The 24,225-nt window shown below is 40.1% G+C and overlaps 1 protein-coding gene across 2 annotated transcripts; it reads left to right on the plus strand.

Annotated features, from left to right (window-relative positions):
• Positions 1-57: 57 nt before the first annotated feature.
• On the plus strand, positions 58-23,954 carry PSMA5 (proteasome 20S subunit alpha 5). 2 transcript variants are annotated; one of them, XM_036109847.1, is made up of 9 exons: positions 58-214; positions 4,957-5,023; positions 12,041-12,167; positions 14,409-14,476; positions 15,591-15,698; positions 15,840-15,898; positions 16,443-16,545; positions 17,755-17,841; positions 23,708-23,954. In XM_036109847.1, the coding sequence occupies exons 1-9, from the start codon at positions 186-188 to the stop codon at positions 23,783-23,785; spliced, it is 726 nt and encodes a 241-aa protein (XP_035965740.1). In that variant the 5' UTR covers positions 58-185; the 3' UTR covers positions 23,786-23,954. The 2 variants fall into 2 exon arrangements, with proteins under 2 accessions (XP_035965740.1, XP_035965742.1); XM_036109849.2 differs by lacking the exon at positions 4,957-5,023 and having other exon boundaries at positions 75-214.
• Positions 23,955-24,225: the final 271 nt, after the last annotated feature.

The following is a 24,225-nucleotide window of genomic DNA, read 5'->3' on the forward strand; positions in this document are numbered from 1 at the left end:
CCTCGGCGGGAACTAAGACCAACCAATAGCAGGCAGGCACAGGAGGGCGGGCTAAGTCGCGGGCGCACGCGCAGTTGGGAGCAGGGCCTCGCTTCTGTGGTGGTGTGGGTGAGTTGGGTGCTGGTGGACTCGTGTTGGCCCTCAAAAACGCCGCGTAGCCGCTGCCACCCTCTCCTGCCCTCACCATGTTCCTCACCCGGTCTGAGTACGACAGGTCTGTGCGTCGGGGGAAATGGGGTCGGGGTTATGGGTGGGCAGGACTGGGGCCCGGTCCCGGCCTGGGTTCTGCCGTGTCATGGGGCGCCCCAGGAACCCGAGTCTGGCCGGGCCTGGGGATCTCTTGCCCTCCCTGGCCGCCCGCAGTGATTCCCCAAGCTAGACGCGCGCCGGGTCCTACCGCTGAGTCACTACTAGGTCCTGACTGGGTGCGGAAGCGAGAAGCTCCGCTTTGTGCTTGAGGAAGAAGGCTCAGGGGCCGGGACTCTGACCTTTAACCCGGAGAAGTCCAGGGGTCACCCCCTCCCCCGTTCATCATTTCGTCAGGAGTATGACTGCCTTTTTAGAAAATGTGAGCGTGTTGCCCGGAAGAAAAAGCAACTAGAGATTCTTTAATGGCTTTCGTAATTTCAGCTCCCCTTTCTAGGGAAACAACCTCGTTTTCCGTTTCTTAGTCGTGGAAATAGAGCAGCCTTTTCTTTGAGATGTAGGAGGGCATGCTGGGATGTATACTTTCTGCAAAAGCGCTAAGGCATTCTCAGGTATGCACAGTAGAGTGTGGAGTCTGATTTTATAGGAACTAGAATTTAGAGTGGTTCTCAAGAGTTTCCTCATCACGCTGATTCCACTAGACCTAGGCTTTCCTGACTCTTTAAGAAGCTTGAAGCAAGTTAGTTTGTGTGTGTTAAGGCCAGATCTGTTTTTCGAAATTAAGGCTGTGAGATTGTTGTATTTATTAAAAAAAAAATAATAACACTTCTCAGGGCTTGGAAACGCTGAGTAATATTAAATTGTACATATTTATGCTGTAGACATTTTTTTTTTTAAAGATTTTATTTATTTATTTGAGAGAGAGAGAGAGAGAATGAGAGACAGAGAGCATGAGAAGGAGGAGGGTCAGAGGGAGAAGCAGACTCCCTGCCAAGCAGGGAGCCCGATGCGGGACTCGATCCCGGGACTCCAGGATCATGACCTGAGCCGAAGGCAGTCGCTTAACCAACTGAGCCACCCAGGCAGCCTATGCTGTAGACATTTTTACTTTCAGTTTCTGCTTTGGTCAGTTAGGTTTTCACGTAACTATGAAAGTTTTGTGTTTATTTTTTAAGCCGGGAAAGGCAGATTTTTCTTTCCTACCAGGTCCTTAGAAGCTCCATTTTTTGTCAGAGTATATGTTGACCTTGTCAAAAATTTTTATCACCTGGAACTACCACTTTTTTATCCTTTTACTGACTCAGAATGTATATGTGAAGTTTTAAAACTGACAGCTTTTCCTACTGTCCTATAAAATGACGATTAGTATTTATCTTCCCGAGCATTAAAAAGAATCATCTTTGGGTGATAGAATTTTGAGTTAGGGTGTGTATGATAGAAATTGTTATTATCAAAAAGCCTTTATTAAGGTTTTGTGATCCTTAGCTTCCTCAACGATTGCTTTGTGTTACTCATTTTTGTATCTTCCCAAGAATGCCTAAAATACAGCTTTTTAAAATTCACTTAGTTAATATACTTGAATGCTTGCTGTGTACAAGGCACTGTTCTAGTTGCTGGCCATACAGCAGTGAACAGTATCAAGATCCTTGCTGTCCATATGGGAGACTATTTACAAAAATAACTGTAGTGTGAGTCAGAGTGTATTCATGTCATTAGAGAAATTCAAATCAAGTACTATAGAAGTTTTGTTGAGAGAGATTGCACTCAATATTAGGGGATCATTGAAAACTTTGAAAAAGAACTGGTATTTACACTGAGTCTTGAGAAAGAGTAAGATTTTAATAAATACGGACTGTGAGAAGTAGTTTTGAGGCCAAGAATATAGGATGCACAAAGGAGGGACAATGGGAAAGCACAGTGAATGTTTGGGAAAATTCTGTTCTGTATGGCACATGTGATGCATGTATGGGAATGGTGAATTATGGGAAAAACAGGTTAGTGCTAGATATTGAATGGTTTTTTTATGTGTGGTTATGGAGTTTGGGTCTTACTCTTTAGGCAACCATGTGCTATTAATTTTCATTTTAAGAAGATGTGTTTTGCAGAGATTATTTGACTGGAATAGAGGAAAGAGTGAGTCAATACCAGTTAGAAGGCTATTATAATAGGTGAAAGGTAATGAGGGCATTGAGAATGAAAGAAGAGTGTTGAGTTACTATGTGGGAGGAATTGATGTGACTTGGCATATTAATATGGGAGATGGGGAGAAATGAGTCAGATCATTCAGAACTTTCTAGCTTGGGGAACTGGGAGATTGGAGATGTTTTGAAATAAAAATGAAATAGGAATGGCAGGAGATGGAGCTGATTTTGCAAGGATGGCTGGATTTAGAGGTATTTCAGATTGGAAAATGTTGAGTGTTCGGTGCTAATGGGATATCCAAGTAAAAATGCTCAGGAGGCAATTAAATTAGTCAGGGAAGAGGTCAAACCGGTAATAGAGATTTTAAAGTAGTTGGTACTTAGTGTAAATGAAATAACCCAGGGAAACAGTAAAGTTTGAGCAGAGGGCCAAGAGCAGAGCCCACGTTAGAATGTAGTTAATACCTCACTAGGATGAAGTGCTTGAATTAGAGTGAAAATACTATATTCACATAATACTTTACACATTTCAAAGTTCTTTCCTACTCCATGCAATTCAATATTATCTGTGACAGAGGCAGCATAGGTTTTGGTTTTTGTTTTTCATTTGAGGGAATTAAAGCTAGTTGCAGAACTAGAGCTTAATTCCAGGTCTTCTGTCCTCACCTTTCACTCAGTGATTTTTAAAAATTGTTCCTGGGACGCCTGGGTGGCTCATTTGGTTAAGCATCTGACCGGGCTCAGGTCATGATCTCAGGGTTCTGGGATTGAGTCCTGAGTCAGGCTCCCCACTCAACATGGAGGAGTCTGCTTGTCCCTTTCTTGTCCCTCTCCCTCTACTCCAGCCCCTGCTCGTGCTCTCTTTCTCTCTGTCTCTCAAACAAATTAAATCTTTTTAAAAAAAAAAAAATTGTTCCTTACAGGTCATAACTTTTTTTTTTAAGATTTTATTTATTCATTTGACAGAGAGAGCACAAGCAGGGGGAGTGGCAGGCAGAGGGAGAGGGAAAAGCAGGCTCTGGAGCCTGATGTGGGGCCCGATGCCAGGACCCTGGGATCATGACCTGAGGTGAGGCAGATACTTAACCACCTGAACTACCCAGGTGCCCTGAGTTCTGAACTTTTTTTTTTTTTTAAAGATTTTATTTATTTATTCATAAGAGACAGAGAGAGAGAGAGGGGCAGGCTCCCCGCTGAGCAGGGAGCCCGATGCAGGACTTGATCCCAGGACCCTGGGATCATGACCTGAGCCGAAGGCAGACGCTTAACCATCTAAGCCACCCAGGCACCCCCGAGTTCTGAACTTTTTAAATGACCTCTGGGACAAGTGGGATACTGGGATTGTGGGATTCTCCTTTCACTTCTGATTTAACCCAGAGTAATAATTCCCAGAGGCAGTATGGTGGAATAGTTAAAAGCTTGGACTCTGCAGTCGCATTGCCTAAATTCTAAATCCACCTCTGCTTCTTATATGCTGAGTGACTTTGGGTAAATTACTTAACCTCTTTGTGTCTCAACTGTGAAATAGTATCATAGGATTATTTTGAGGAGTAAATGAGTTAAGTCATTTAGAGGTTTATAGCAATGCCAGGCATACAGTAGATGTGCAGTAAATGTCAACTTGTATAATTACCTGTTTTATATTTGGGGCTATATATAAAATATTTTTTGAAGAAAGTTTTTGCTAAAACAGATTTGAAAATGCTGTATTATATATCATATTACATGTTATAAAATCCAAACTCCATAAACCAGGGATCATAACTATTTTCATTCACTTGAGTTCAAGTATTTTTTAAGTATTCATTGTGTTCTGAAAACTTTTATAGCTGAGACCATGACTGATGCCACGTCATAGTGATTTCCAAAAGAATGGAGCAAAGAAAGGTGGGGAAGTGTTTTGGAGAGAAAAAGAAGTCTGGCATGTAATTGGTATAAATATGTATGGAATAAATAAACTAGCTTAGGCTTTAGGAACTGCACAGATCTCAGTCTGTTAAGATACCAGTCCTAATTCATAGAAATAAATAGAGAAATGTACCTGTAACTGACTTTTACTGAAAAGTAAGATATTAACAGCAAATGTATGTAATGGGAAGAGGATAAGGATAAATGCTTATTTTCTTGGGAATTGCCTGGTAGTTTTGGGGCATGAATTTACTGAAGGAATTGCAGATTGATTCAGGATTGAGACAGAAAGCCACCTCTTCTCATTTGATCAGTTTGAAGTCTCTGGGAGTAGGACAGAAGTATTCCATACATAAGTTCCATTTTCTTGAAAAGCTGTTAAATGTACAAAAAAATAGCTCCAGATTGTTGTGGGTGAAGGAGGATAATGACAACATACACATCTTGTAGCCATTTGAGCTAAATGTCAAGGAACTTGAGTTTTGTTTATCTACGCTTATTTTTTCTGACAATTTTTTTTAATTTTAATTTTTTTTTTAAGATTTTTTATTTATTTGAGAGAGAGAATGAGAGACAGAGCACATGAGAGGGAGGAGGGTCAGAGGGAGAAGGAGACTCCCTGCTGAGCAGGGAGCCCGATGTGGGACTCGATCCCGGGACTCCAGGATCATGACCTGAGCCGAAGGCAGTCACTTAACCAACTGAGCCACCCAGGTGCCCCTTTTCCGACAATTTTTAATACTTTTTTTTTTAATTATAGGGGCGTGAATACTTTTTCTCCTGAAGGAAGATTATTTCAAGTGGAATATGCCATTGAAGCTATCAAGGTATAGTATCAAGTGGCAAGTTTTTGAAATTTCATGGCAACCTAATGCTTTGCTGGCAGAACATTTGGAGTAAATGTGTTTTAGCTCCTTTTTTAGAAAATATTTTTTATCTCCCTTTAACCAACTACTAACCATTTTATTTTATTTTTTTTAAGATTTTATTTATTTATTAGAGAGAGAGAGCACACACACAAGCTGGGGGAAGGGCAGAGGGAGAGGGAGAAGCAGACTCCCTGCTGAGCAGGGAGCCCTACGATGGGGCTTGATCCCAGGACCCTGAGATCACGACCTGAGCCGAAGGCAGACACTTAACCTACTGAGCCACCCAGCACCCCTACTAACCATTTTAATAGCAATTTCCATCTCATTCCTAAAACCTTTTGAACGGATAACTGCTTCATAATTATGTAGCTTTTTCTCAGTGGGGCTGGAGGGACATGCTTGTGTTCATAATCTTCTTGGCTATAAAGAGAGGAGTATAGAAATCTAGAGTTAGCACCTGGAGATATTTTGAACAAATCATTTAACTGATCACCTGTGTTCTTATTAGTAAAGTTGTGGATTTGTACTAGACACTTTTAGGACTGAATAAGAGATGTGTCTTCTTATCTAGTAACAAAATTAAATAGTTTCAACCAGTATTAAGAAAATTAGTAAGTAAGCTATCAGTACTTAAAGTTAGTTATCACATGAGATGTGCATTTGTTGAATTATGGATAATCTAAATTCTGATATAGATTGTCCAGGGTAAGGTCCAAGGCATCAGTATTTTTAAGGATTCCCTCAGTGATTCTGATATCTAGCAAGGGTTGAGAATCCCTGATCTAGTCCAACCCTTTACCCTGTGCTTCAGAATATTTTCTCCCAAGATGGCTCATTTCTGTTAGAAAACAATTCATAATGGTTAAGAAATTTATCCTTGTATTGAATGAAAAGTCTAGCTTCCTGAAGTTTCCTTCATTTGGCCCTAGTTTTGCCCTTGAACCATACAGGACGTTGAAACCTTCTCCAAAGACAGTTCCTTGCATAATTGAAGAGAGCTACTGTGTTTCTCTCTAAGTTACTTATTTTAGAAAGAATGTATGGTTTTATGAGAATCTGGAAAAGGGCAAAAGAGATTTCGATTAGTTGAAGACATAGAAATAAAAGTGGAGGCACTATGATAGATGGTGGGCCAGCTACAAGTGCCTGTCTCTGTTTCTGATCATGTTTGCCCTATATTGAAACCATACAGTACTATGAAGTATGAAACTATCAAGCTGTGGCATTTATTTTGAGCCTCTAAAGACAACAGTCCCACCCAGATGTGCAAACCAAGAATAAGCCTCAGTTTTTTGGGGTTTCTCCTTTAAGCTCCTTACTGCTAGTGATTTCCAGATTGCTTAAAGATAATTAGATAGCATCTGATCTCTAGCCTTATGTTGGACTAAGATAGAAATAGCCATGTGGCCCTTAATAGATGTCACTTAACCTGTGTGAAAATAACCTGGTTGTTGCCTTGACAACTTATGAGTCACCAATGAGAAAGCAATTTGATAACGTTAAGTATTCAGTAGTATGAAAGGAGATGGAGAAATGACTAAGAATGGCTGACAAGTAGAAATTGTCATTTAGAGGTACCGTATGGATGGCATGGGTGAGATACAGCCAGCAGAAGTGGAAAAAAATTGCCTTTAGAGTAGGTTTTTTGGGGAAAGGAAGGATAATCTGTGGCAGTATCAAAATTACCGTATTGTATGGAGCATCTGGTCATTGGTTACTATGAGTTATACTAAAGAAGTACTACATAGAATCAGTTCAAATGTTCTCTCACTTCTCTTCTCCATTTCCCCCGTCTCCACCAAGGGGTGGGGTGAAGTTTAGGCAGAACTGTAATACTGAAACATCTGGGGGTAAATGTAAGTGTTCAAAAGAAAATTATTTTGATTTTGATATATTTTATAAAGTAGACTGTCTTGAAAATATTAACCCTTTTTTTGGAGTGGAAGCTTAGGAAGTTATTTAAGTTGGAGACCAAATTGAACAGACTGAGAATTTATTCTCGTAATATGAGAATGGTTCATCCACAAAATAATTATAGTACCCAGAGACTGTTTACATTTTGGCCCAGATTACTCTTTGTTCGGGGACCATTCTGTGCAAGGTAGAATGTTTAGCAGAATCCCTGGCCTCTACCTGTTAGATACCGGTAGCACTCAATTTCCAACTGTGACAACCAAAAATGTCTCCAGACTTTGCCCTCCAGACACATATCCTCTAGAGGGTAAAATGGGTCCCTGGTTGAGAACAACTCTGCTAGATAAAATTTAAAAGTAGGTATGAATTCTGTCCTGCTCTGTTCAGTTGGAGATTTAAGAGCAATACACAATACATAAAACAACTAGAGAACAACTAAGTGCCAAATAAATTCTGATAATATTTTCTGATTAAAAATTTCATTCTTGGGGCACCTGGGTGGCTCAGTCATTAAGTGTCTGCCTTCGGCTCAGGTCATGATCCCAGGGTCCTGGGATCGAGCCCCACATCGGGCTCCCTGCTCAGTGGGGAGTCTGCTTCTCCCTCTCCCACTCCCCCTGCTTGTGTTCTGCTCTTGCTATCTCTCTCTGTGAAATAAATAAATAAAATCTTAAAGAAAAAAAAAATTTCATTCTTAAGGCATACCTGTATGTAGTTTTAGAGTCAAAAGATAAAATAATTATATAAACTTTCTAACAAAAACAGCAATCCCTGAGGACTGCCCCGTTTACCTTCAGCTTCCCAAAGGCAACACTTTAAAGTCTTTTAGCTGATAATTTTCTTGGCATTTACTTCCGTATTTCTAGCACAGACTTACATATTTTTGTTTTGTTTTGCTTAGGCGTTATCCACAGACTTTATATTATGGAGAATGATGATTTCTGCCCCCACTGACACATGTAGAGAGACAGACAGACAGATACTCCACACACACACAATTTCCTACTGGGGTGGCGGTAAGGCAACCCACTCTATACCATATATATCATAGTTTTGTAAGATCATTAGTCAACGTTTATATCAGTATGACTATGTAAATGCCATTCACAGCTGAGCCATTTTTCCATTTCTGCACAATATTTTCCTGGGAGTTGAGAACTCTCTTTTTAAAAACATTTGCTTAATTTAATATATGAATGTCATAAAATCATCCCCAAAGTCTCTCCAGGTTGTATATATCTTCTCAAAACATCCAGGCACATTAAATATCTTATTAAAGATTCTTAAATAGGGGTGCCTGTTTTTGTTTTGTTTTGTTTAGAATTCTTTTTTTTTTTAAGATTTTATTTATTTGTTTGACAGAGACACACAAAGAGAGGGAGCACAAGCAGGGGGAGTGGGAGAGGCAGAAGCAGGCTTCCCGCTGAGCAGGGAGCCTGATACAGGGCTCGATCCCAGGACTCTGGGATCATGACCTGAGCCAAAGGCAGACGTTTAACGACTGAGCCACCCAGGTACCCCTGGGTGGCTCAGTTAGTTAAACATCCAACTCTTGATTTCAGCTCAGGTCATGATCTCAGGGTGGTGGAATTGAGCCCCGAGTCAGCCTCTGCGTTCAGCAGGGAGTCTGCTTGAGATTCTCTCCCTCTGCACCTCCCCTTTCTTGCATGTGCACACTCTCTCTTTCTCTCTCTCTCAAATAAATAAATCTTAAAAAAAAAAAAAAGATCCTTAAATATGTCTTTGAACCTTCTCACCTGCTGCAGTCTGGACTAGATCTCTGGGCATACTGCCTAGCTGTATATACTCAGGATATTCTGTCAACATCATCCTAGGGATTCCTTTTAACTCCCTCTTGTGTTAGCTCCTATGTGTCATCCTTTTTTCTTTTCATGTATTCCTTCAGTTTGGTAAAGGTTCTCCAGTAGTTTCATAAGAAAGTATTTTTAATTTCCAAGCTCTTACGTTTTTTCCTCTTTCTTATTAGTGTCCTAGTCTTGTCTTGTGGATGAAATATATTCTTTTTCTTTAAGGATTTTTTTAAAAGATTTATTTATTGAGAGAGAGAGGGTGAGCAGGGGGAGGGGCAGAGGGAGAGGGAGAGAATCTCAAGCAGACTCCCTGCTGAGTACAGAGCCTGACGGCAGGGCTCAATCCCAGGACCCCAAGATCATGACCCAAATCAAAGGCAGACATTTAACCGACTGAGTCACCCAGGCGCCCCAAGGATTTTTTTTTTTTAAGTTTTCTTTCGATTTTTTTCCTTCTTGAATTGGTTAGATTCTTTTTTTCTTTCTTTTTCTTTCTTTCTTTCTTTCTTTTTTCTTTTTCTTCCTTTCTCTCTCTCTCTCTCTCTCTCTCTCTCTTTCTTTCTTTCTTCCCTTCCTTTCTTTCTTCCCTTCCTCCTTTCCTCCCTAGTTTATTTATTTAAGTAATCCCTACATCCAATGCAGGGCTTGAACTCACAACCCTGAGATCAAGAGTTACATGCTCTTCCAACTGAGTCAGCCAGGTGCCCTGAACTGGTTAGATTTCTTAGAGCTGTGGTTTTCAAGCTGCAAGTGTTGACCCATTAGTAGTCATTGAAATCAATTTAGTGGATCATGGAAGCATTTCTTTTTGAGTGGAATAGAACAGGAGATACTAGAATGCCTTGCTCATAGTATTGGTGAGTGTTTCATTGTATTTTTTTCCATGTTGTTTCTGTTACATTTATTTGTATCTTTTTGTGTTTTGATCATGATACAAAATATATTTCTTAATGTAGATTTCAAAAAGTTTGAAAACCACTGCTCCAGAGAAAACTGCCCCTTCTCATTTCATGCCTCAAGGGTGTTTCGCCTACTAGCTTCTGAGAGCTGGATGGGGAAAGAAGGCTGAGGTTCTTAACATTAAGCTTGTCAATTTTTACTTAATACCCCTGTTTCCACTCTAGTACTCCTGTTTTTGACTGTGCTTAGTGTTCCCCAATCCAAAGACCACCCTGTTTTACACTCTCCAGAGTCTTCTACAGGAGTTGGGGTGGAGACCATCATCTAGCTTTACAGCACAGGGGAGGGGATCTGGAAATTTGTTCTTAAGTAGACACTGAACGATCTTGCAATTTTTAGTTCCTCTCTTTCTACTTCCAACGGTCCTTGATGCCACCATTTCCTTTTTTGAGGGTTCTATGATATAAATCAGGTTGTTTCTTGATTTTCTTTACTACTTTAGGATTCCGAACCCATCTTCTTTTTTCGAAATTTTGTTGCTGTGTCTTTGCCCATTTTCTTTATCCTAGTATATTTGTGCATCCCCCCCTCCCCTGGCCGACTCTCCTTTAATTTTGTACTATTGCCAGGCTGGGGGAAGGAGTAGAGCTAATGTGTGTGTTTGGTCTACATCTTTAACTAGAAGTATGAACACTCTTTTTTTTTTTTTTTTTACACAAAATTCTTTAACAGTTCATTTCCTATAGTTATGCATGTAAACACCGATTAAGAAAATATATAAGGGGCGCCTGGGTGGCTCAGTTAGTTAAGTGTCTGCCTTCAGCTCATAATCTCAGGGTCCTGGGATTGAGCCCCATATTGGGCTCATTGCTCAGCGGGGAGCCTGCTTCTCCCTCTCCCTCTGCTGCTTCCCCTGCTTGTGCTCTCTCTGTCAAATAAATAAATAAATAATCTTTAAAAAAATGAATGAAATCTTAAAACAGTGAACTTTAAAAATATATATGTAATAAAAAGCTGGTATATGCATTTAAAAACACTTATAAGGTCACAACTTTACACATTTGAAAAATAATACATCTGTGTATGAGACATGATCATTCAGTGTACAGACATGTTAAACATGTTATGCATAATGATTCATGGAATTCTTTGGACTCCTTTGCAATAACAGGTTCCAGGAGTCTGATGATTGCACTGGCAGGCATTGCTTTGTAGGACTAACTAAATAATGGAAATTCAGAGGAAAGAGCACATTTAGTCATCGAAGGCTTTATGAATGGTGGGTGGAATTTGAATTTTTACCATGCTAAAGAGCTTGAACTTGATCCAGAGAGAAGATTGTATTCCAAGGGAAAGAAGGCATGAGCAGAAGTGTGAAGGTAGGGGATAGTATGGCATGAGAAAATGGGTTGGGCTATACCTGGTGGATTTTGTTGGAGAATAATGACTAATAAAGTTGGAAGAGAAAAGTGAGATTCGGTTTTGAGGACTCTGGAAGCTTATGTGGATTTTATGTTACAGGCAATATATGGAGATGTTAATTCTTCAGAGAAGAAGTATAATGAAAATAGCACTTTATTAAATCAGTCAGGCCATAACATGAAATATACATTTAGAGAGAGATTAAGTTGGGGGGCCTAAGTAGGAGGCTGTTGATGTAATCTAGGCATATAAGAAGAATGACTAAATTTGTTACTCATTTATTATGTGCCAGGCACAATTTTAAGCGTTTTGTATATTAACACATTTACTCTTCTTGATGTATTTTATAGATAAAGAAACAGACATAGAGGGATGGTGACTAGGATGGTGTCATGGAGATGGGGAGATGAAATTAAGCTATATTGTGAACTGCTAGTGACCTCAAAAGATTATTTTTATGTTGGTGGTGGTGTTTGTGTTTCTTCTTTTCTTGTCTCCCCCCCCCCTTTTTTTTTAAGTACATTACTTTTTTGGAGGTCATGTTGTAGATTTGAGAAATACTACCTTTTGGGACAGGTCAAGATAGCAGAGGTGAAAAGAAAAACTTCCGAGTTTTATTACTTTTTTGCCCACTGTGTTTAGAACTTTAGAGTCTGCTGCTCCAAAATGCTGGCATTAAAGTTGATCATGTTCCAGATGTTTTCAAGAACTTAGTGAACTTTCTCTTTAGAAGAACAAAATTCTATAAATCAGTGCTCTTGCCATTGATAGGAATAGTATATTACTTATTAGGGTGCTGCTTATTCTCTGCATGCTAGGTATGGGTGATTGAAGCTTTTATCTTGTGAAGTTATTCAGAGAGATTCCTGGTGAGTATGTGAGACTGTTCTTTGAGCTGTACTGATAACCATAATGCGTTTCTTTTTAGCTTGGTTCTACAGCCATTGGGATCCAGACATCAGAGGGTGTGTGCCTAGCTGTGGAGAAGAGAATTACCTCCCCACTCATGGAGCCAAGCAGCATTGAGAAAATTGTAGAGATTGATGCTCACATAGGTAAGGAGTAGGGGAAAGCTGTTCTGTAGGATCTGGCTTGGGTTAATTAATCTTTGGTGTTCCAAGGGAGATGTATTAGATGAACATCTTATCCCCTTGTTAGCTATTATTTTTCAGGTAGTAGGCCAGTGTGCATAATGTAGAGCTCACCTACTCCCAGAAGTTCCTTTCTCCTTCAAATTTAGACTTGGCAAATGCAATGGTTGTTGAAATATGTAAAGGTTAAATCATAGGCCAGCTCCCTATGATTGTTGGGTCTTCAGTGATGCATAATGTTAGTCCTGGTAGGAAACCACCAGGAGCAGAGTATTATGTGGAAAACTAGAGATAACTTCTGAAAAGAGGACTTCTTAAAGATCTTTAGGGTGACTAAGGGTCAGAGAGCATAAGACTATTAGACTGAGCAGATCAGTCCACTTCCTCTGTTTTCAGATTTATGTTTTTACTCCCTGCCCCCCCATCCCCCACCCACTCCCCAGCACTCCTTTTCTTGGTCTCTTTAAATTCCCCTGCCTTAGTTTCTGGCATCACTGTAGCTTTACAGGGTGAGTAGTTCTGCTTATTTATAGTGTGACATTTTAGTTGGCTCTCCAGATTTTCTTAACCCACTAGTCATCTTATTGATGAAACATCAGTAAAATAATTACTTGAAGCCCTCAGAATCAAATGCCATAGTGACTCTGTGAGCTTGACATTCTTTCTTTCATAGATAGAGAAACTGAGATTTAGTCTTTTAAGATTAGAACATTGTGGCTGCTTTATCTCAAGTCACCTGTCTTTTGGAGATAGAGCAGTGCCACTTCATTCAGCAAATTGAGAACCTACTGTGTGCCAGATAATGCTAGTCAGCAGGGATACAGAGAGAAATGAGACATAGTCCTCGTCTTTCAGAAGCATATAGCCTAATAGTGGAGGTGGACATGTAAATAAGTAAATGCAATTGAGTGATGTAGGTAGGTATTAAGAAAGGCTGTAGTATGTGTTTAGTAGGGGTACAAAGGAGAAAATAGTTTTGTCTGGGGCCAGTGGTAATGGGTATTCAAAAAAGGATTCCATAAAGGTGAAGCTTGAGCTGAGTTGAAGTGTAAAAGATCAGGAAGTGTTCACCAAGTGAACAAGTGTCTGGGTATAGCAAGGGAGACACTCTGGTTAGAGGGAATAGAAATGAGCAAACCCTTGATGGTGTAAAATGTGGAATACCCTGGCACAAGCAGTATGACTGGGAGGTGGACTGTAGCAAGAAGTGAGTCTGGGATCAGACAGTGGAAGTCCTTTTTACCATGCTAAAGAGCTTGAACTTGATCTTTTGCATTGATGAGAAAGATCTTAAGCATTGAGGTAATATGATCAGATTAGTATTTTAGAAAGACCATTCTGATAACAAGGTTGCAGGTAGAGTGAAGGGGGCTGAGATTAAATGTAGGGAGACCAGGTAAGAAATTTGCTTTAATCCACATGGAGATGATGAGGGCTTTAACCAAAGCAATAGCCAGAGAATGGAGAAAATAAGGATTAATGCCAGACATGTTAATTCAATAGAGACTGATAGAATTTGAGATCTAATTGGTTGTGAGGGTCAAGGAGTCTAAAAGGGAAAGAACTTGATTTGAGTTGGTGGTATGTCCAAGTAGATATATTAAGGGAGTCATTTGGCTTTATAGGGTTTGAAATGTGGGAACAAGGCTTAGGCAGGCAATACAAATTTTAAGTCATGGTGTATAAAGTAAAAGCCATAACCTTGGCATCTTGGACCTTTAGGCAAACTTTCTCTCTAAACTATTTGGTTTGTATTTGGTCAGGGAGGTGAAAAAGCTTTTGATTTTATCCTAGGGTCTTCCACTATAGCTCATAGTAAGATGATTATTTTTTATCTTAATTTCTTCTGTTGGGATGTTATTGTTCACTTAGTTTGAAAGTGCATTGTGGTCTACAAAAAGTGCTAAAGGGATGTTTAAGGATGTAATATGTGGAAATTCATTTTGGCTGTTCTTCTCTGTCTTCTGTCATAATTAATATCGGGCTTCTATGTTATTGTGGATGTTTTTTATTTATTTGTAATATAATTATACTTGTGTTCAATACAGATAATCAAATAATTTCCCATCTTACCTCTTGGGTATATTGCTATGGGATTGCTATGTGGCTGTCATGGTTCCATTCTAGTATTTCAGTATTTCCTGAGTAGATGAAAGAGTCCTGCAAGGATTTGGCCCCTGGGTCACTATTGCTTTTACATTGCAGGTTGTGCCATGAGTGGGCTAATTGCTGATGCTAAGACTTTAATTGATAAAGCCAGAGTGGAGACACAGGTAAAATTAGCATCATCTCTCCTTTTTCCCATGATGCTTGAGTTTCTTGTTAAATGATGATATAGCTGCCTGAGCTGTATTGCAGGTTATCTGTGTCAATATCAGATGTAGCTCTTGGGAGTGATTTTGGGTAGGATCCCTAGTTTATAACTTTCTGAGGTTTGGAGTCTAGCCATTCAACCATTGCAGCTTTAAGGAAGCCCTGGCAAATAGTGCTGACAGTCTCTTGCTTCTTTTTGATTTGCCGTATTAAAGCAAGCTTTGCACTGCATTCTGTTCCCTAATTGACTTTCTGTGGGAGCACCATAGCAGGAAGTGGATGTAGCTAAGGGATATTCTACCCTAACTGCCTTTGGTGTTGGGCTTGTAAATAACAGCTCTCCTGTGGCAAGTAATGTTATGTACCAGGTGACAAATACTGGTTAGGAATACTGATATGTTCTGCTTGGAGAGTAGACCAGTAAGGAAAAAAAATATCTGATTTGTAAAATTTTTTGCACTTATTTTCAACTTCGCTGTCAGTACTTAATGTAAAAGTAAGTCATTAATTTAAACACCAACACAATGATGAGATAGGGTCTTTGAGGGAAAGTGGCACTTAGCTGTTAGCATTCACTTTGTGAAAAGACTAAGCTTGGTGCTATGAGGGGTTAACTCTGTTTTTCAATGGAGTAATCCTCTAGTCTGTCGTTGCTTAGAGTCCTTTTGATCAGAGTTTATTTCCAGAGCTATTTCTCTTCCTTTCATGTAGTCCCAAGCATTCAAGTTTAGTGTTAAGGAAAACACAATGGAGCTGAGCATTCAGTTTGCAATCGTAGTTCACAGGGATGTGTGTAGTGAGATGGTGGGCTGCTTTAATGCTTTTCTTATTTAAAAGGTAGACCATTTAGGGGCACCTGTGTGGCTCAGTCAGTTAAGCGTCCAACTCTTGATTTCAGCTCAGGTCATGATCTCAGGGTTGTGGGGCATTGTACTTTGTGCTCAGTAGAGAGTCTGCTTGAGATTCTCTCTCCCCTTCTGCCCCCACCGCACATCCTCGCTCGCTCTCAAATAAATAAATCTTTAAAAAAAAAAAAAAAAAGAAGAGGTAGACCATGTTTTGCTCTTCTTCTAGAACCATTGGTTCACCTACAATGAGACAATGACAGTGGAGAGTGTGACTCAGGCTGTGTCCAATCTCGCTCTACAGTTTGGAGAAGAAGATGCAGATCCAGGTGCCATGGTGAGTGTAGTGTTTGTGTCAAGTTTTCTTGCTGTTCTAAGGGACCTAGGACATTTGTTCTCTGAACCTACCTTTCCCAGCCCATTTCACCACCTACTTCAAAGGCCATTTATCTTAATACCTCTTGTTTTTTGGTTCTAGTCTCGTCCCTTTGGAGTAGCACTGTTATTTGGAGGAGTTGATGAGAAAGGACCCCAGCTGTAAGAATAATTTGCCATTTTTTCCTGCTTCTTTTTTGGTAGAATTATTTTAATTTGGGATGGGGACTGGTTATTTAAATCAACTGAGAAGACTATTGTAGAATTACAAGAAATAAAGGACTTCTAAATTCTAAAGTTCAGTAATTGTGTGCTGTTTATACAAAGACAAATTTGGGGATTCTATGAAGAACTCCCCCTATTGGCACCACTGCTAATTCTGGAAAGAATTAAAAGTAACTTTGTTACTATAGTCAGGATGTATTTTAGAGCTTTGCTTTAGAATGTTGATTTGATCCTTATCCTCAAGTATTTAGATAGGCATATTTATATCTCTTATACTTCTAAATCTCTGAGGAATTTATTAAACACTTTTTAAAAGATCTGGTTTCTCTAGGCACAGAATGTCTTTCGGACCTGTGCCTCAGTATTTCAGTGGTTTCCTGGCCTCAGGGCCAAGCATTTATATTCTTCAGTGAGATGTTTGTTTCTTAAAATGGCACCACTCTTCAGCATTTTAATCCCCTTCTGTTGATGGGTTTTGCAGGTTTCACATGGACCCTTCCGGGACCTTTGTACAGTGTGATGCTCGAGCAATTGGCTCTGCTTCAGAGGGTGCCCAGAGCTCCTTACAAGAAGTTTACCATAAGGTAATTGAGCAGTCACAACTTTTATTATTATTTTTTAAATCAGGGTATAATTTACATACAATAAAATGGGCAGACCTTAAGAGTTCATTTCTAGGAGTTTGACAGTTCTATCTATCCTTATAACCACCACCTAAAACAAGATGTAGAACACTTCCCTCACTCCCTAAAATGCTTATCTCCTCTCCAGCCACCCTTTTCCTCCCTGGTAACCATGTTTACCACTAGACATTAGTCTTGTCTCTTCTTGTCATTTTTATAAATGCATTCATACAGTTTGTATTGTGTGTTTGCCCTTTTTTGTTCAATATATTGTTTTTGTTCAATATACTGTTCCATTCTTTTTTTTTTAAGATTTTATTTATTTACATGAGAGGGGGGAGGGTTAGAGGGAGAAGCAGACTCCCTGCTGAGCAGGGAGCCCGATGTGGGACTCGATCCCGGGACTCCAGTATCGTGACCTGAGCCGAAGGCAGTTGCTTAACCAACTGAGCCACCCAGGCGCCCTTCCATTCGGGTTTTTGCACTTATCAGTAGTTAATGCTGAGTGGTATACCATGGTATAGATGTACCACAGTTTGTTTATCCTTTATCTTTACAGCTTTACTTAACAGTTATATTTCCTTGTCTGGCTCTTGAAGCAAGTAGGCATTTGGCACTTTTAATCTTGTGGGATGGGAGGGCTTGGTTTTGGGTAACTCATTCTTGTGGTTGAAGGCTGCCATACTTACGATTCACATGGTTCACACAGGGATACCTGGTTCCATGAACCCCTGGTAGTTTTGATTTTTATGTGTGGAAAAAATTGGGTTCATGGGTTCAAAACGGTACAAGAACATATTTGCTAAACCATTGGGCTACCTTTTTAGATCATTTGGGAATTCTGATTCATAGGATATTCCCAATATTATCTTGCTTCTATATTAAAAGAAGATAACTACAGAAGTGTAGCCCTTTCCACTTCTTCAAAGATCACTTATATGAAAGTTGGTGACTTGATCTGGTTCAAAATAAGACTTTTTTTTTCCTTTGAATAAATGTACTTATTGGCAGTTTACTTGAATTCTAGAGATACTTGTCATGCATTGTACTTACTAAGCTGCTTGATTTATTATTTGCTAAGACATTTCTTCAGGGAACTATAGGGGAAATCTTTGAAGGAAAGAGGGATTATATTATAATGGCTATTCTTCTTACCCTTTTTGTTTCAAGTCTATGACACTGAAAGAAGCCATCAAGTCTTCACTCATCATCCTCAAACAAGTAATGGAGGAGAAGCTGAATGCAACTAATATAGAGGTATTTTTCTGTTCTGTTGTTTTTTACTCAGATATCGTAGCTCCCATTGCCGAAGATTGAATGGATGGAGATAATCGCATTTTTGTATGCTCAGCCCTTCAGAAGTTATTACTATCCTTTGAATAAGTGGTAACAGCAGAAGACAGAATTGGATGAGTTAAAGAGTGGAAGGAAGGTGGACAAAACAAGAGTGTGCTGCCTTCTCAAGGAGTTACTACTGTCCGCAGAAGGCAGCATTAAAGAAAAGGATTTGTCTTTTTAAGGATGAGAAAAGACTTGAAAATACTTTCATAGACTGACAAGAAACTAGTGTATAAAAAAATGTTAAACAAAAGCAGGGATGCCTGGGTGGCTCAGTTGGTTGAGTGTCTGCCTGTGGCTCAGATTGTAGTCCTAGGGTCCTGGGATCGAGTGCCGCATTGGGCTCCTTGCTCAGCAGGGAGCCTGCTTTTCCCTCTGCCTGCTGCTTCCCCTGCTTGTGCTCTCTCTCTCTCTCTTTTTCTCTCTCTGACAAATAAATAAAATCTTAAAAAAAAAAAGGAAACAAAAGCAGGGGTTAGATAGTGATGGAGAAGTTCTAGAAGAGGGAAGGCTTAGTACAAATGAAGGAGTTGGTTTTGAAGAGCAGAGCTCATTCAGCTTTATACTGAATACCCATTATATGTCCAGTACTACATTAGATGCCAGGGATACAGACACAGAAAATCCAGTTCCCATTCAGGTAGTATACTGTGTAATATAGGGGACATATAGATAATAACAGCTTGAGGCAGTACTTCTGCAATAGTAATCAGAATGGATTGTCACAAGAACATGTAACTTATACTAGGACATTAGGAAAGCTGACTGGAAGAGGTGATGCTAAAGAAAAGAAGAGAAGGGTATTCCAGGAAGAGGGAACAGCCATGCACAAAGGCTCAAAGATGTAAAATAACATTGTATGTAAAAGGGAATTTTTTTTTAAAGATTTATTTATTTATTTGAGAGAGTGCTTGCTTGAGCACAAGAGAACACAGTGTGGGGAGGGGCTGAGGGTGAGGGAGAATCCCAAGCAGACTTCCTGCTGAGCAGGGAGACCGATGATGAGGGGCTCGATCTCAGAATCCTGAGATCAATACCTGAGCTGAAACCAAGAGTTGGACCCTTAACCTGCTGAGCCACCTAGGCAGCCCTGTAAAAGGGAACTTTGAGGGTTTTCTGACTGCTTGGGTGTGAGATAAATGCAAGGTAATGAGATAGAGATGACATGGGAGAGTTGTGGACCAGATTCTGACTGCCCTTATTTAGGATGCTAAGAGTAGATGGGAGAAAAGGAGGTAGTGGTGAGTAAAGATAGGGTCGGTTTGCAGGTGAATTGGGAGAGAGGTCCTGTATTTCCCTGGTGATTGTTTACATCATCTGCTCAGGGTGGGTGAATGCAACAGTAGAATTAAGGAGAATGGGAACTATTTGGAAGAGTCATTATGGATAGGGAAAAAGGAAGACAGGGATGAGTAAAAGGATTGCTGGGCTATATTAAAATACTAATGGAGAAAAATAATTAAAAAAAAAACTAGCGGAGGCTGGAATCATCAAACAGATAGTTATAAAAAGTCAGAATAGTAGGCATAGTATGTATGTATATTATATTTCAATTAGACATAATTTTTCAAGGCAATGCAGCTGTAATCACAAATCCTTAATTAAACCAGTCAGCACTTACCAGGATATTTGTCAGTGGTACTCAGCATAGACTGAGATAATGTATGTTTGGGTTAATCCCTGATGGAGGATTGCTGGTTCAGGGCCTATGAATGTCTCTCCAATAGAGCCAGCTTCCACAGGCTGCAGTGAGAGGGGCAAACTTGGATGCCAAAACAGGGGCTGGCCTAAAGGTGGGAAGGTCTGAGTGGAGTTGGAGAGAGGGGTGGAGGGTTGGGGCATTGCTCCTTGAGCAGTAATGGGGAGAGAAGGGGTTTGGAATGGAAATGGAAAAACTTACTACATAAATATTGTTTTTTTACTTTCTTAGCAAAGATTTTTAAATACTTTCCCCTTCCAGTCTCTGAGACTATCAAGTGCAGCAAATGCAGTGATACCCCCTCCTTGACCCTTAGGAGGGATTTTGTCATATCCTTTCTAGTACTTTGTGTTTCTTGGTACTGAGTGAGATAGGGTCTTGGCATTTTTGCTGAGACTATCGCCTTCCCACGTCCGAGTAGTTCAGAGGTAGTTCTGTTGATTTCACAGTGAAAGTTCTCAGGCCTGCTTGGTTCAGCTGAAACTGCAAAGATTTTTAGCTCATTCAATTTTGGTGTTGCTTTGAAAAGAGCATCAGATGTGTCTCCTTCATGTTGTATCATGAACTGCATTAATCCCTGACTATAGTTTTTTCATATTAAAACAAAAGGGCACTTTCACTTGTCCAAGACCGTTTACTCCACCAGTACTCTGATGTTTTGAAACCTGGCTGTCCATCAGTCTTTGGAAATGAGGCCCAGAAATCTGTATTTTTGAAGTCTCTTTGGGTGAGTCTGATGGTCAGTCTGAGAAGGTCAGGCATTTGGGAGCCACTGCTCTAGAGCCCATCTCTTTCTTTTTTTTTTTTTTTTTAAAGATTTTATTTATTTATTTGAGAGAGAGAGAATGAGAGACAGAGAGCATGAGAGGGAGGAGGGTCAGAGGGAGAAGCAGACTCCCTGCCGAGCAGGGAGCCCGATGTGGGACTCGATCCCGGGACTCCAGGATCATGACCTGAGCCGAAGGCAGTCGCTTAACCAACTGAGCCACCCAGGCGCCCCGAGCCCATCTCTTTCATCTCTTTTAGGTCCCTGCTCCATCAGTTGTCCCTTGGATCCCCAGCCTCTCCTTCTCTACAAAAAAAAATTTCCAAGTTGCGTCTTTTTTAGAAAACAAAACAGGGGCACCTGGGTGGCTCAGTCGGTTAAGCATCTGCAGCTCAGGTCATGATCCCAGGGTCCTGGGACCAAGCCTCACATCGGGCTCCCTGCTCAGTGGGGAGTGTGCTTCTCCCTCTGCTCCTCCCCCTGCTTGTGTCGGAGCTCTCTCTCTTGTTCTCGCTCTCTCAAATAAATAAATAAATAAAATCTTAAAAGAGAAACAAAACAAAATCCACTTTTGTTAACTCCTCCTTCTACCCAGTATCCTGTCTTTAAAAAAAATCAACTTTGTTGAGGTACAGCATACATACTGTAAAATGTACCTATTTTAAGTACACAGTTCAGTGAATTTTGACAGATACATAATCCGCCACCTCAATTAAGGTATAGAACATTTCTGTCATCCCAAAAAGTGTTCTTATGTCCCTTTTTAGTCAGTTCCTTCCCACTGATCTGTTTTTTGTCCCTATAGATTTGTTTTGGGTGTTCTAGAATTTCATATAAATGGGTCACACAGTATGTGCTCTTTTGTGTCTAACTTCTTCCACTCAGCATAATGATTTTGAGATTCATCCTGTGTGTATCAGTAGTCTGATACATTTTTTTGCTGAGAGCTATACCATTCATCCTTTTTTGTAACCTTTATTGCTAGGTCTCTTCTCAGCAGAACCTATGTTCATTGTCCTCATTGCTTCCTCCCATTTATTCCTCAATCGCTACCATTTGTTTCTGTTCTTAATATTTCCCTGAGACTGCTCTTTGCTAAGATAACTCGTGTTTGTCAGATTTCATGGTCACATTTTAGACCTATTATTTGGCCTTTCTGAAGCAGACTACTCGATTTTTTTTTTAATTTATTTGACAGAGACACAGCAAGAGAGGGAACACAAGCAGGGGGAGTGGGAGAGGGAGAAGCAGGCTTCCCACTGAGCAGGGAGCCAGATGCGGGGCTCAATCCCAGGACCCTGGGATCATGTCCTGAGCCGAAGGCAGACGGTTAACAACTGAGCCACCCAGGCGCCCCTGCTCCTCCACTTTAAGAGACAACTCAAGGGGCATGTGGGTGACTCAGTTGGTTAAGCATCTGACTCCTGATTTCTGCTCAGGTCATGATCTCAGGGTCATGAGATTGAGCCCCACTTTGGGCTCCCCACTCAGCATGGAGTCTGCTTAGGATTCTCTCTCTCCCTCTGCCCCTCACCCGCTCGCAGGCCCTCGAGTGCGTGCGTTCTCTCTCTCTCAAATAAATAAATAAAATCTTTAAAAACAAAAAAAAAGATACACAACCTAAAAGTTGCTTCTCTTTGAAACCTTCCTTGACTTCCCGTAGGTCACTCCTTTGTGGCTCTACATAAGCTTAGCTCTGTTATAACACCTAACATTGAAAGCATTTGGCGTCCAGCACCCTTGGTAAATAAGATTTTCTTCATCTTTGGATCCCTAGTGCCTAGTACAATTATAACTAGTACTCAAGTGCTTAATAATTATTAATTGAATCTATGAAAGAAAATATCTGTTTTACCTGCTTCACAGAGGTTGTTGTGTTTTTGTTTTGTTTTATTGTTTTTTTGTTTTGGATTGGTTTGGTTTGGGATTTTAGATTTATTTATTTGAGAGAGAGAGAGAGCATGGGAGGGGGGAGGAGGGTGAAGGGAGAATCTTAAGCAGACTCCCAGCTGAGCACAGGGTCCCACATGGGGCTCGATCCCACAACCCATGAGATCATGACCTGAAAATAATAAACATCATGTAATTGGATTGTGCCAATTCTGGCAGTTTTCAAATTATATTAAATCTATCAGTAATGAATATTACCAAAAATGCCCTAGTATGTTTAATTTTAAGGTCTAAAGACAAAGGCAATATGAGGAAATGACATTTAAAACAAACAAAATAGCTTTTTGGCAAATGTGAAGTGGCACCTATTGCTCAGTATTGCCCCAAAACATGGGGGACTATGTTATCAACAGAGGTGATGGAAAACTTGGTAGTTTTAGTTAAATTTGAAACTAACCATCTTCTGACCCTGGTCTTATTGCTTAAATAGATTATATCTGGACTGTTGGTTATTACTGATATCTCTCAATCACAAATGATTTCCTGTTGTCCGTGTCAGTGGAATCCTTTCATTTTCATGGCCAGTCCTTTTATTTATTTTTTATTTTATTTTTTCTTAAAGATTTTTTTATTTTATTTATTTGAGAGCGAGCACAAGCTGGGGGAGGGACAGAGGGAGAAGCAGACTCCCCGCCGATCAGGGATCCCGATGCGGGGCTTGATCCCAGGACTCTGGTATCATGACCTGAGCTGAGGGCAGATGCTTAACCGCCTGAGCCACCCAGGCGACCCTCATGGCCAGTCCTTTTAAAAAAACAAAGCAAACTTTGTTGTTAAGTTGCCTTATGAACAATTTTAGAGAATACAATATACCTAATAATAATAGTTATTTAGTACTTATAATGTTGTAGGCAGTGTTGTAAGCACTTACATATATTAACACATTTAATCTTCACAACTTCTGTATGAGTTAAGTGCTATTATTATCCCCATTTTTCTGATGGAAATTGAAACAGAGTGGCCAAGAAACCAACGTCTCACACACACAAGCTTCACTTGCAAGTCTGTAAATACACTTTTAATATATTTCTAAAGGAATCAGTAATAGAAAAAAGTACTGACCCCATGTAATTTGCTGCTGCTTTTCTGGTCCTTGTTGAAGTAACTTCAAATAATGACAATGATGCCAGCCATTTGGTTAACTATTATGTGGTAAGTTAACCTCAAAATAGAAAATTTGGTCAATAAGAATTTTTATTTGGGAGTCAGAGGGCTATTTTAGGAACCTACGGCTGGAAAGGATATCCCTGGGACAGCAGATCCCTCAGTTCCTATCAACAGCTGCATCCCTAACACAGCTCCTCCTGACCTAGTGCTTTCTGCAGAGTAATTGAGCCCAGCTCATTAACCCTTCTCTGCTTTCTTTCCAGCTAGCCACGGTGCAGCCCGGCCAGAATTTCCACATGTTCACAAAGGAAGAACTTGAAGAGGTTATCAAGGACATTTAAAGAAGCATGATCCTCAGAACTTCTCTGGGACAATTTCAGTTCTCCTAAATGCTTTTAACTTTTAATTCCAGCTCCTGTTCTTGGAAGATCTTCAGTGTATGTGCATTTTTTTTATGATGTCTGTACATAAAGGCAGTTCTGAAATAAAGAAAAATTTAAAATTTGTTAATAGACTGTTCTAATGCAGTCTTTTGTTTGAAATGCTCATGTTAGGGGGCAAAAGGGATAGTAGTATTAATACCCCTACCCTACCAGAGTTATCTATTCTAAAATTGTTCTGGTGTCTGTCTACAAGAGAATCAACTATCTCATGAATCCCTTGGTGTTAGCAAATGAACTCAAGCTAGTCCAGCTCCTCCCAGGGATATTAATACCACTGTGAACCCATTTCAGTTCTGTAGTTTCTCTTGATTAAATAGGTACTTTTGCTGCTTTTCTTA

This window comes from Halichoerus grypus, chromosome 5 (assembly GCF_964656455.1).
Source record: "Halichoerus grypus chromosome 5, mHalGry1.hap1.1, whole genome shotgun sequence".
In the NCBI taxonomy this organism is placed as follows: domain Eukaryota; kingdom Metazoa; phylum Chordata; class Mammalia; order Carnivora; family Phocidae; genus Halichoerus; species Halichoerus grypus.